This window comes from Peromyscus leucopus, chromosome 5, assembly GCF_004664715.2.
Source record: "Peromyscus leucopus breed LL Stock chromosome 5, UCI_PerLeu_2.1, whole genome shotgun sequence".
In the NCBI taxonomy this organism is placed as follows: Eukaryota; Metazoa; Chordata; class Mammalia; order Rodentia; family Cricetidae; genus Peromyscus; species Peromyscus leucopus.
The window spans coordinates 27,829,347-27,842,616 of record NC_051067.1 but is presented as its reverse complement, the minus strand read 5'-3'; the positions used below and the strand labels follow the sequence as shown (position 1 = coordinate 27,842,616).

Here is a 13,270-nt window from a genome sequence, read left to right as displayed (position 1 = left end):
TCCCTGATATGAAGCCTACTTGATCATGGTGGATAATTGTTCTGATGTGTTCTTGGAGTCTGTTTGCCAATATTTTATTGAGTATTTTTGCATCAATGTTCATGAGGGAGAACGGTCTGTAGTTCTCTTTCTTTGTTGTATCCTTGTTTGGTTTAGGAATCAGGGTAATTGTAGCCTCATAAAAGGAGTTTGGTAATGTTCCTTCTGTTTCTATTATGTGGAACAATTTAGAGAGTATTGGTATTAACTCTTCTTTGAAGATCTGGTAGAATTCTGCACTGAAACCATCTCGTCCTGGACTTTTTTTGGTTGGGAGACTTTTAATGACTGTTTCTATTTCCTTAGGGGTTATTGGGCTATTTAAATAGTTTATCTGGTCTTGATTTAACTTAGGTATGTGGTACTTATCCAGAAAAATGTCCATTTCTTTTAGGTTTTCCAGTTTTGTGGAGTAGAGGTTTTTGAAATATGACCTTATAATTCTCTGGATTTCCTCAATGTCTGTTGTTATGTCCCCTTTTCATTTCTGATTTTGTTGATTTGGATTCTCTCTCTCTGTCTTTTGGTTAGTTTGGATAAGGGCTTGTCTATCTTGTTGATTTTCTCAAAGAACCAACTCTTTGTTTCATTAATTTTTTGTTTTATTCTCTTAGTTTCTAATTTATTAATTTCACCTCTCACTTTGATAATTTCCTGGCGTCTATTCTTCCTGGGAGACTTTGCTTCTTCCTGTTCTAGAGCTTTCAGGTGTGCTGTTAAGTCACTAGTGTGAGATTTCTCCAACTTCTTTATGTGGGCATTTAGTGCTATGAATTTCCCTCTTAGCACTGCTTTCATAGTGTCCCATAAGTTTGGGTATGTGGTGTCTTCATTTTCATTGATCTCTAGGAAGTCTTTAATTTCTTTCTTTATTTCTTCCTTAACCCATTGGTGATTTAGTTGAGCATTATTCAGTTTCCATGAGATTGTAGGTTTTCTGTAGTTTTTGTTGTTGTTGAGATCTAACTTTAACCCATGGTGGTCTGATAGAACACAGGAGGTTATTCTAATTGTTTTGTATCTGTTGAGATTTGCTTTGTGGCCAAGTATGTGGTCAATTTTAGAGAAAGTTCCATGGGGTGCTGAGAAGAATGTATATTCTTTCTTGTTAGGATGGAATGTTCTGTAGATATCTATTAGGTCCAATTGGGTCATGACATCAGTTAAGTCCTTTATTTCTCTGTTAAGTTTCGATTTGGGAGATCTGTCCAGTGGTGAAAGTGGGGTGTTGAGATCTCCCACTATTAATGTGTGGGGTTTTATATGTGGTTTAAGCTTTAGTAATGTTTCTTTTACATATGTGGGTGCCCTTGTGTTTGGGGCATAAATGTTCAGAATTGAAACTTCATCTTGGTGGATCTTTCCTGTGATGAATATGTAATGTCCTTCTTTATCTCTTTTGATTGATTTTAGTTTGAAGTCTATTTTGTTGGATATCAGGATGGCTACCCCTGCTTGTTTCTTAAGACCATTTGATTGGAAAGTCTTTTCCCAGCCTTTTATTCTTAGGTAGTGTCTGTCTTTGAATTTGAGATGTGTTTCTTGTATGCAGCAGAAAGTTGGGTTCTGCTTTCGTATCCATTCTGTAAGTCTATGTCTTTTTATAGGTGAATTAAGTCCGTTGATATTAAGGGATATTAACGACCAGTGATTGTTCATCCCTGTTATTTTTGGTGGTAGTGTGTGTGTACTTCCCTTCTTTGGGGTTTACTGTTGTGGCTTTATCTATTGCCTGTGTTTTCAAGTGTGTATCTGAGTTCCTTCGGTTGGAATTTTCCTTCTAGTGCTTTCTGTAGGGCTGGGTTTGTGGATAGGTATTGTTTAAATCTGGCTTTGTCTTCGAATGTCTTGTTCCTTCCGTCTATGATGATTGAAAGTTTTGCTGGGTATATTAGTCTGGGCTGACATCCATGGTTTCTTAGTGTCTGCATTACATCTGTCCAGGTCCTTCTGGCTTTCAAAGTCTCCATTGAGAAATCGGGTGTTATTCTGATGGGTTTACCTTTATAGGTCACTTGGCCTTTTTCCTTGGCTGCTCTTAATATTCTTTCTTTATTCTGTACATTTAGTTGCTTAATTATTATGTGTCGAGGGGACTTTTTTGGGGGGTCTAGTCTGTTTGGTGTTCTATAGGCTTCTTGTATCTTCATAGGCATTTCCTTCTTTAAGTTGGGAAAGTTTTCTTCTATAATTTTGTTGAATATATTTTCTGTGCCTTTGAGTTGGTATTCTTCACCTTCTTCTATCCCTATAATTCGTAGGTTTGGTCTTTTCATGGTGTCCCAGATTTCTTGGACATTTTGGTTCATGACTTTGTTGGCTTTAGTGTTTCCTTCGACTGATGAAACTATTTCTTCTACTGTATCTTCAATGCCAGAAATCCTCTCTTCCACCTCTTGCATTCTGTTGGTTATACTTGCATCCGAAGTTCCTGATCTTTTACTCAGGTTTTCTATTTCCAGCATTCCCTCTGTTTGTGTCTTCTTTATTTTTTCAATTTCCCTTTTCAGTTCTTGGACTGTTTCCTTTGTTTGTTTCATTGCTTTTTCATGATTTTCTTTCAGTGCTTTATTGTTTTCTTCCAGGACTTTAATGTTTTCTTCCAGGACTTTATTGTTTTCTTGGAGGGCTTTATTGTTTTCTTCTAATTTGTTTGCCCTTTCCTCTAGTTGTTTACAGCGTTCTTCCAATTTTCTTGTCTTTTCCTCTACACAAGCCTCTACCTTCTTCATGAAGTTACTCATAAGGCTACTTTCTTCTGCTTTTTCCAATTTTTGGTGTTCAGGTCTAGATGTTGGAGGCGGGCTAGGTTCTGGTGATGCTGTATTGCTCTTCATTTTGCTGTATGTACTTCTGCCTTGACGTCTGCCCATCTCCTTGTGGTTCCTTCTTCGTCTTATCAGTGTACTTGTTTCAGAAAGAGCTGACAGATTCAGGAAGACTCTCTCTCTTGTCCAAAAGGGAGTTCTCTTGTCCAACTCTCTGGTCCAGAAGGGAAGTCGGGGGCAGGCTCTGGTCGAGAATGGCAATCGGGGGCAGGCTGGGAGCTGGGGGCCGGTCTCTAAGTCTCAGGAAGTGGCTGGAGTCGCGGGCAGATGGGCGTGGGGGCAGGGCGCGGAGATTGCAGGGGCTGCCGGGGGGCTTGGAAAAGGGGATCCCTCCCGGTGGGGCTAGAAGGGGAGCTGCCCGGTGGCCAGAACCTGGTGCCAAGTTGGGCAGGTCTTCCCGGAGTGGCTGGTACCCAGGGATGGGGTCCGGGTTGGACCCGGGTACTCACCTCTGGACCAGAAGGGAAGTCGGGGGCAGCAATAGTTTACATTTGTAATAACATGATACCATCCATTTCCATGAAGCAAGTAAAGTGAAAATGGAAAAGGTTTTGAGATGTCTTTCTTTCATCGAATCCTGTTATCTCTTTTTGATTCTTATTGAGCATTAGTTACATGCCAAATGCCTGGGAGCTCCTAGAGCTATGTCAGTGATTAGGAGGCTAAGATGCTGTCCAAGGTATCTTGTAATTCTGGTGCCAAATAAGGACTTGGAACTATAGGAGGGATGGGGTAAGGTGGTGTTTTGTGAAGTAGCAGGCAGCAGCAGGGGTTAGCATATGTGTTGGGGGACATGTCTGCACCTGTTTGTCAGGTGCAGTTGGGGAGGCCTCCCTGAGAAAGGGACATCCAAACAGATATGTGCAGATGTCACATCAATTGCATCAAGGTTGGATGTACCTGTGTCCTTCCAAGTTCATAGAGACCAGAGACCACAGCAGAGAACACTCAACAGATTTATGTCTAGTTTTGTTGTTCAATATTAAAATTACTCATTCTGCTATAATTTGTATTTTGTTGAGCATTTACTTACATTAGAACCTCACTTAAGTCCTTTAAAGTGAACCACATCATAGAGTTCAGAGCTGTTAAAATTTTTAATTTGTTTTTTATTTAATAATATAAAATACTTTATGTAGTAAGTATATAAAGCTTGCCTTGTTGGCCTGTTTGAACTGTACATTTCACCACTGTTTTCCAAATAGTTTCACCTCCTCCATCAGCAGCTCTCTAGCCATCAAGCAAGAACTCCCCAGTCATCCCTCCCATCCTGCAAATTACTAATCAGCTTGCTGTCTTCCTGAGTTTTTTTCTTTTCTAGACACCATACATTTTGTGCCTGGCTTCTTTGTGTAACATACTACTTACAAAAGTCACCATTGCTATGCAATGTGTCAGAACATCATTATTTTTCTAGCCAAATCGTATTCTGTTATATGTAAATCATGCATTTTGCTCAAACCTTCATCTGTTGAAATGAACGTTAGTTATTTCCACCATTTGGCTCAGATCAATACTACTGAACACCAGTATGCAATTGATTAAGTAGGGGAAGGAAGAGAGAACTGGAGAGAAGGGAGACTGAATGCATTACTATGACATATTATGAAGCTATAACATTTTTTGTCTGTATTAAGAATCGACCCCAGACATTGTACATGTTAGATGAGTGCTGTACATCTGAGCTCTTGCCCCCCAGCCCTAACTCAGTGACGTCTTAGGAGCCACCAAAACTTTTTGTTTTTATTATTATATGTGTTAAGTAGTTTCTCATTGTAGTTTAATTTGAACTTCCTAATTACTAATAATGTTAAGCATCTTACCATGTTGACCACTTGTGTATTGGGGGATTTGTGCAAATGGTTGCCTCTTTTTCAATAGGGTTGTCTGTGGTTGTGCTATGGAGACTCCTTTTTTTACCTTGAACAATCAACCTTTGTCAGACCCCTGACAAATCTTTTCTGCCATTCTGTAGGTTATGGGGTTATTGTTTCACATTCCTGAAGTGTCTTGATGTTAAAAAAAAATTATTCTAAATGTTAATGTGACTCGGCTTCTTTGTTTGGTTGCCTGTGCTTTTGGAAGCAGAGGACGATATTTTTCCCCTATTTTTTTTTAAGAGTTTTAAGCTTTTAAGCCTTAAATTTAGATTTCTAACCTATTTTAGCTTTTGAATAAAGTGTCAGCTGGGGGGCAGACAAGATGGCTCAGCAAGTAAAGGCAGTGTTTTGCCAAGCTCGAACTACTTTGTTCTTGATGCTCTTGTAAATAAAGCTTTGTTTTTAAGCTTTTCATTATTGATATTTGGATGTGTAATTGATTTTTGCAATTTGATTATATATTTTTGCAATTTTGGTTATGTATTACTCAACTTTTCTAAATTTGTAAGTTCATGTTTTTTCATGGACTCATTAAAGTTTTCTACACAGAAAATTGTGTCATCTATAAATAGATAATTATGTTTTGTAATTTCTAAATGGGTATCTTTTATCCCTTGTTCTTGCCTACTTTTTCTGTTTAGAACTGTCAGTACTCTGTGAGTAGAAGTGGGGTAACTAACACCCTGTCACTTCTTCACGACTCAATATGATGTCAACTATGAGTTATTCATGCACAATCTTTTTCATGTGGAGGAAATTCCATTGTGATCTAATTTTTGGAAATCTATTTAATCATGAAAGAGTGTTGCATTTTAACAAGTGCTTTTTTGGCATTAATTATGATAATAGTGTGCATTTCCCCACATTTTTCTACTAGCTGGCTATATTACTTTCACTGGGTCTTATATTTTGAATTACCCTTAACATGCATTCCTGCACAAGTCCCATATGATCATGGTATATAATCCTTTTAATATGCTGCTGAATTTAGTTTGCTAGTAATTTGTTGAGGATTTATGCATTTGTGTTCATAAGGGCTATTGGTTTGTGTCAGTGTGTGTGTGTGTGTGTGTGTGTGTGTGTGTGTGTGTGTGTGTTTATTTACTAAGCATGCCCTTCTGAAATTTTACTTTACTTTAAAACTCTATTATCTTTAGTTTTAATGAATTTTTACTCTCATGTTTTAAATGCTGAAGAAATTGTCTTCTGGGAATTCCTTTACTTTTTTTTTTTTTTTTATGAGAGCCAAGATTGCATACCACCATTTGTTAGGATGGCAAGGGCTAAGAATGCAAAACTATAAAAGGAGACCATGAACGCTTTAGTAATTACAGTTTTTGAAAGATTTGTCTTTATTTGTATGTATGCATGTGACTATGCGGCTGCCAGGTGCATGTGAGTCAAGATGCCCACAGAGGCAGAAGAGGGCTCTGGATCTCCTGGAGCTGTATTACAGATGGTGTGAGCTGCTAGGTGTGAGGTATGGGTACTGAGATCCAAATTCAGAGCCTTTGGAAAATCAGCCCATGCCCCACTGAGCCATTCTTTAGACCTAAATTATATCCCTAATGAAGATTCTATTCTGTCTCCCAGGGTTAAATAGGCCATTGATGAAGAATTGTAGATTAAAGAGTAAAGTACCTCTCTGCTTCTGAGGAAAGAAGGGAGCAATTTTCCACTGTTCAGTGGGAGTATCAATTTGTGTGCTTTTTCTAGCTTCCTCTACTCTGGAATTATATTTTACTTTAAAATTTATCTTTAGTTTTATAATCTTTGTTTTTATGTTGTAATCTCTGAAGGGAAATCTGCTCCTGAAGTATCATCTTCTAATAAGCACCAGGTAGTATTTCAATCCTTCTCCTCAGTAACTGTAGAGGCAAGGGCCTGGAGGGCCAGCCATCTCATATGCTCATCCATGGGTTAGAATCATCTAAAAGCATAAGATCAATTTTGTTTCTCTACTTCCACAGGGGTCATATCTTGCTGTCTTCTCTTCTATTGCCTAGCTCCTACTCTTCCTCTCTTTCCTTAACTTCCCCTTCTCGGGACTCCCACACATTCTTTTCCTCTCCTGCATGACTGGCCTTCTTGTAAAGATGTTCAGCAACAATGAAAATATGAAAACATCCTTTCACAGGATGTTCAGTCATTGCAGAATGGCATTTATTAGAATGTCTGGGTGCCTCTCATAGCAAGGGTTCTGTTGGTAAGGATGCCCATCTGCATTGAGTTCTCTCTTCTGGTGGCTGTCTTCCTGCAGTCTATGATTCTAGAATGAGGGGGAATCCTACTGTAAGCTCTGTCCCACCTTGAACACCTGTCAGTCCATTCCAGCCAAGTATGCCAAAGAGCCCAAGATTGTCCCCACTTTAACTGACACTGGTTTTCAGTGTTGTTTATTTTTTATTTTTATTTTTATTTATTTTTTTTTTTTGATTTTCGAGACAGGGTTTCTCTGTGTAGCTTTGCGCCTTTCCTGGAGCTCACTTGGTAGCCCAGGCTGGCCTCGAACTCACAGAGATCCGCCTGGCTCTGCCTCCCGAGTGCTGGGATTAAAGGCGTGCGCCACCACCGCCCGGCCAGTGTTGTTTATTTATGGCTTGCTCTCTCCCACAAATAATTTGAAGCACCTTGTAAAACACATAGAAGAGGATAAAACAAATAGTTGAAATAATCAGGGCAACATGGAAATCAGGATATGAAAATAAAACTGGGGTAGAATTCACATAGACTTACATCCTGGGTATTTATTTTTCAGTTGTTGAGTGGATATACATGTTTGGCTCTAAGTTTCCATGAGAGTGAAATAAAAAGTGAATTATTATGTCCAATTATGTAATGCATGGCATCCTCAAAGTTAAAAACAGCCCAGTTGTTCTGGAGGAAGCCTTTTCTGTTCATAAGACTCACAGGAATTTTCTTAGATCTGAGATCTATTTATTTCTTGAAGCCTCTTGTAGAAGACTGTGTTTGGTAACCAGTATTCCTAACAGACATTCCTGGCATTGTCTTAATAATTTAATGAACCATGATATAGTACTGAGTGTATTTCAGATATAAGTCTAGATGGGACCAAAAGAAAGTGTTTTATAAATGAAATTTGTTACAGCTCAACAAACCATCCTTTTCCTTGAAACCTTCCATGATGATTGGGTGTCACAACCTAAGCAACCTTTGATATTTTTTGAAAAGAAGGTGTGTATGGGGGAGGGAGGGTGTGATTACAGATGTCTGGGGGGATAGAGTTGTCAGATTCCGTTAATGTTATAGGTGTTGTGAGTTGCCTAATGTGGGTGCTGGGAATCAAACTGTAGTCCTCTACAAAGTAAGTACATGCAGTTAGCCACTGAGACATCTCTCTATCCCCTCGACAAAGCCTTTTGGCCAGACAATGAAGAGTATAATCATGTTGAAATAGGCATTGGTAGAAAACTCATCTGGAGTTCAGAAGCCAACTTCTCAGCACACCAGGGTATTGGGGTAATTTGTTCCTTAGGATAATAGGAATGAGGTTCTCATTTCCTCTGGCAGATCCTTAAAGCTTTAAAGACCATATGGCTGCCTTATATAAAACAGGCTAATCACAGGCATGAAATCTCATCCTTTATGGGGCCTTACCACACTCAGGGAGGGCTTTCTCTAGGACATGTACATGGAGGTGGGGGTCTTGGGGCCACCTCTGACTACCATGGGACCCTGTTCATCACTGGTGTTCACTTGGAATGCCATTCCTTTTATGAGCTCTTTACATAAGCTTTTCTAGATGTATGAAGGGCTCCTATGCCTTCCTCCACATAGTACTTTATATCATTTACTTTATATCATTTTTTATTATGCCTCATATATGTGAAATACAGCTTTAAAATTCATGACTGTATCATAATCTGAACAGGACACATTACCTTTGGAATAAATGCTTTTGGATACACATTTCCCAGCTGCTTGCTTGCTCTCCCCACATTCTTGAGATAGCTTATGAAGGATAAAGATATGATATTTTTAAAAAGGTGAAGTGTTTATTGAGTTTTTTTCATATAACATACCCTAATTACAGTTTCCCTGCCCTCTCTTCCCAGTTCCTCCCCACCTCCCGTCTCATCCAAATCCACCCCCTTTCTATCTCTCATTAAAAAACAAACAGGTTTCTAAGGGATTATAATATGATATGATATGATATGATATGATATGATATGATATAATATAATATAATATAATATATAATGATAAAACAAAACCAAACACATCACAATAGGAAAAAACAAACAAACAAAAAGAGATCCCAAGAAACAGCACAAGAAACAGATATAGATGCAGAGACTCATTCATACACTCGGGAATGCCATAAAAACATAACACTAGAAGACATAATATATATGCAAAGGACCTCTATGATTGGGGGGGGGGGGGAAGAGGGAGAGAATGAGAGAGAATTAATGAAAAAAAAAAGCCCTGATATGACATTATGAGACAAGGAATCTACAAAGATGCCATTGAGTTAATTTTCTGTACCATCTACTGCTTGGCATGCAGTCTACCCTTAAGAGTAATTTGTTTCCCCAGCGAGACTCCCTTAGAGAAAACTAAATTTTCATTTTCAAGTGGTTATCAATTGGCAATAGCTTCTGGGTTAGGGATGGGGGCATGTGCCCAGTTCTTAAAGGCCTGATACTGTTTTCTGAATGTCAGCCATCTGCTGTGACACATTGTGAAGACTTCTCTCTATATAGTAAATTACTTAGGGAGAGATCTTGTCTTCCTTTCTCTTAAGGTGTGCATATAGGGTACTTAATGTTTGAATCGGAGCAAACACAGGTTACAGAAAATCCTAATTCAGAGGTAGGAGCCAGGGCTTGGACATGGAGCTGCGGTGATGCCTCTGTTGGTAAAGTATTTGCTATGCTAGCATGAGGACCTGACTGGATCCCCAGTACTTAAGTGAAAAACCAGGCATGACAGCGAATGCTTGTCATCCCAATGCTGGGAAGATGAAGACAGGAGGATTTCTGGGACTTCCTGTCCAGCCAGTGTCTGAATCAGCGAGTTTTAGGTTCATTAAGAGACTCTATTTCCAAAATAAGGTATAGAGGTTGGCAATGGTTAAGAACACTTTTTATTCCTGCAGAGGACCCAGGGTCAGGTCCTAGCACCCATCTGGCAGCTCACAACCACCTGGAGCTCCAGGTCCGGAGGCTCTGATGCTCTCTTTCAGCCTCTGTGAGTACTATATGTGTGTAGTGCACAGACATACATGCAGGCAAGACAGCCATACACATAAAATAAAAATAAATAAATCTTTAAAAAATAAGGTACAAAAGGGACTTAGAAAGGTACTTCTTGTTGACCTCTGGCCTCAACAGAAACACATTCACCTTTACACACAAATGCACCCAAATGTATACATAGAGGGTGTGGGAGGGAGGGAAGAAAGGAGAAACATGGAAAACAAACCTCCCCTTTGACCTCTATTGAGAAGTTAAAGACTCCCCCAGCTGGTATGATCCCAGAAGGCTTCCTGGGGATATAAGTGTGGAACAAAGGAAAAAGTGCGATTGAACATTGTCTTAGGTGAGTCCATAGTACTCTTCAGCCCTGCCACTAAGGCATTGCCAATCTTCATCGGAGTGCACCAGGCATCTGTGTGATCTTGGTGCTTTCCTAAACAGACTTTTCCTTTGTTTCTCCTCACAGCTGGTGCTCAAGATCAAATTGGCTGGGCTTTTGGCCTGGGGTTAGAAAGACTGGCTATGATCCTCTACGATATCCCTGACATCCGCCTCTTCTGGAGTGAGGACGAGCGCTTCCTGAAGCAGTTCCGCCTATCAGACATCAATCAGACGGTCAAGTTTCAGGTAAGATAATTGTAAGAATTAGGATAATGTTGATAAAAAATGGTCATCAAAATACAGGAGGATCTTCTACTTGAAAACTTGAATTTTTAAATAACATTGTAAAAATCAGGGTGACGATCTTTACCATCAACTTGATGGGTTTTGAAGTCATCATTGAAACAAATCTATGGGTATTTCTTTAAGTTGTGGTGGTTTGAATAGGTATGGCTGCATAGACTCAGGTGTTTAAGTGCTTGGTCCATAGGGAGAGTGTCACTATTAGGAGGTATGGCTTTATTGGAGGAAATGTGTCACTGTGAAGCCAGGCTTTGTGGTGCCATGCTCAAGCCATGCCCAATGACACAGTTGCTTCTGCTGCATGTGGATCAAGATGTAGAACTCTCAACTACTTCTCCAGCACCAAGTCTGTTTGCATGCCACCATGAAGATATTGGACTAAACCTCTGAAACTCTAAGCCAGCCTGAATTAAATGTTTTCCTGTATAAAAGTTGCTGTGGCAATGGTGTCTCTTCACAGCAATAGAAACTCTAAGACATAAGTCAAGATCAGAAAGCCTACCCTTCATGTAGCCAGTGCCATTCAAAGAACTGGAGTCCTGCCTGAATTAGAAGGAGAAGGAATTCTGCACAAGCACCCATACTAGCTCCTTGCTGACCATGGACTTGCTGATTATGGCCATCTGTCTTTTGCTTTTCTGCTATTTCTTCCCTGCCATAGGGGGCTATATCCTCTGTATCTTTAAACCAAAATAAACTCTTCCTTTTAAAATAAGTTTAATACATGTTTTTATTAAGAATTTCATAATTATATTTTGATCATATTCACTTCCTCTCCCAGTTCTTCCCAAATCCACCACTCATTCTCTACCCTCTCAACTTTGTGTTCTCAGTAAAAAAATAAAATGTAAATAAAATGTAAAAAAAAGTCCAATTAGTGCTGGTTTTGTGGGCATCCATTATGTTAATCCAACTACCAGATGGCACACCCTTGAAGAAAGCTAACTCTCCTTCTTCCTCCAGCTCTCTACCAATAACTTCTCAGCTAGGGACTTGATAATCAATCCCCCATTCTGTACTGGGACTTTGTCTGGCTTGAACTTATATTGGTCTTGCCACAGTTTCTGAGAGTTCTTGTGTGTACCTGCTCTATTGTATCCAGAAGGAATTGTTTTGTTGCAGTCATCCACCGCCTATGGCTTTTAAGGTCTGTCCACTCCCTCTTTTGCAATGATCCTTCTGAGACTTGGAAGGAGAAAAGTGTGTTATAAGTGCCCCATTTAGGTATAAGCACTCTACTGCTTTATTCTCTTCACCTTGACCAGTTGTCGGTCATCATCTATTGAAAACAATCAAAAGCTTCTGTAATGAGGTTTGAGATATATACTAATAGGGGGGTATAATGATAAGTCATTAGGAGTTATTTTAATATCGTGTCCTTTGAGTGGAGAAGTTGTAACTATTCCCTAGGTCCTGTGTCCTGTCTAGCCACAGGGTTTTTAGCTCTTATAACAGTGCCAGATATGGGTTCCATCTTGTAGAGCAGGCCTTAAATCTAATCAAATATTGTTCGTTATTTATGGCATTATAGCACTGGTGGGCTTATCTAGATGGGCAGGTTGTTATTGAAGCTCCCAGGTTTCATATCTGAATATTTCATCCAGTAGTGTGCATAACACAACATAGCACTATAAAAGCCAGTCATTAGGGATAAAGCTTCCAGAGCTGTACGAGCTTCATTTCTCCATATTCTAGTACTCTATAGTTCAGTATGTCTTCAGCAACAGGGCTTGGAATGGTTACTAAATGCAATGGCAAAGGCCTGTAATATGTGATGGTTTATGGGACCTTACAGACCAACAACTCCAGAAGAGGTAACCCATTCCTGACATTGGGCTTTTAATTTGTTAGGCTATGGTGTATTCTAGGGACATTATTGTCCTGTTAGAGAGTAACTCCACTTAATATATCTCTCTCTCTCTCTCTCTCTCTCTCTCTCTCTCTCTCTCTCTCTCTCTCTCTCTCTCTCTCTCTTCCTCCCTCCCTCTCTCCTTCCCCCTCTCTGTATCTGTTTGTCTGTCTGTCTCTCTATCTATCTATATAATCTTTTCATCTTGATACAAACCTAAATATATCTAAAAAGAATACTCCATAAGATTAGCCTGTAGGCAAGTCTGTAGGGTATTATTATTATCATCAGTGATTGATGTGAGAGAGTCCTGTCCACTGTGGGCAGTGCCATCTTTGGGTAGGTAGTCCTGGGGTATATACAAATGTAGGCTGAGCAAGTGAGTAAACATCATTCCTACATGGTTTCTGCTTCAGTGCCTACCTCCAGGTTCCTGCCTTGAGTTTCTGCCCTGACTTCCCTTCATTGATGGAGTATGATCTGAGAGTTGTAAGATGAAATAAATCCTTTTCTCCCAAAGTTGCTTTAGGTCTTAGTGGTGGGTTTTTTTGTTTTGTTTTGGGAGTTTTTTTGTTCATTTCTTTGTTTGTTCATTTGTTTTGGAGACAGGGTTTCACCGTATAGCCCTTGTTGTCCTGGACCTCGCTTTATAGACCAGGCTGGCCTCAAACTCACGGAGATTCACCTGCCTTGACCACCTGATTGCTCCTGGAAGGTGTTGGTATTTTATCACAGCAGTAGAAACCTTAATTAAGAGCAAATCTTCTA

The 13,270-nt window shown here is 39.6% G+C and overlaps 1 protein-coding gene across 4 annotated transcripts in view; it reads left to right on the top strand.

Annotated features, from left to right (window-relative positions):
• Nucleotides 1-13,270, top strand: part of Fars2 (phenylalanyl-tRNA synthetase 2, mitochondrial) — a 456,276-nt gene that overhangs the window by 251,591 nt on the left and 191,415 nt on the right. For all 4 annotated transcript variants that reach the window (XM_028881642.1, XM_028881606.2, XM_028881625.2 and 1 more), the window contains one exon: nucleotides 10,436-10,596. In XM_028881642.1, the coding sequence (XP_028737475.1) occupies nucleotides 10,436-10,596 (161 nt within the window). The remainder of the gene's footprint in view (nucleotides 1-10,435; nucleotides 10,597-13,270) is intronic.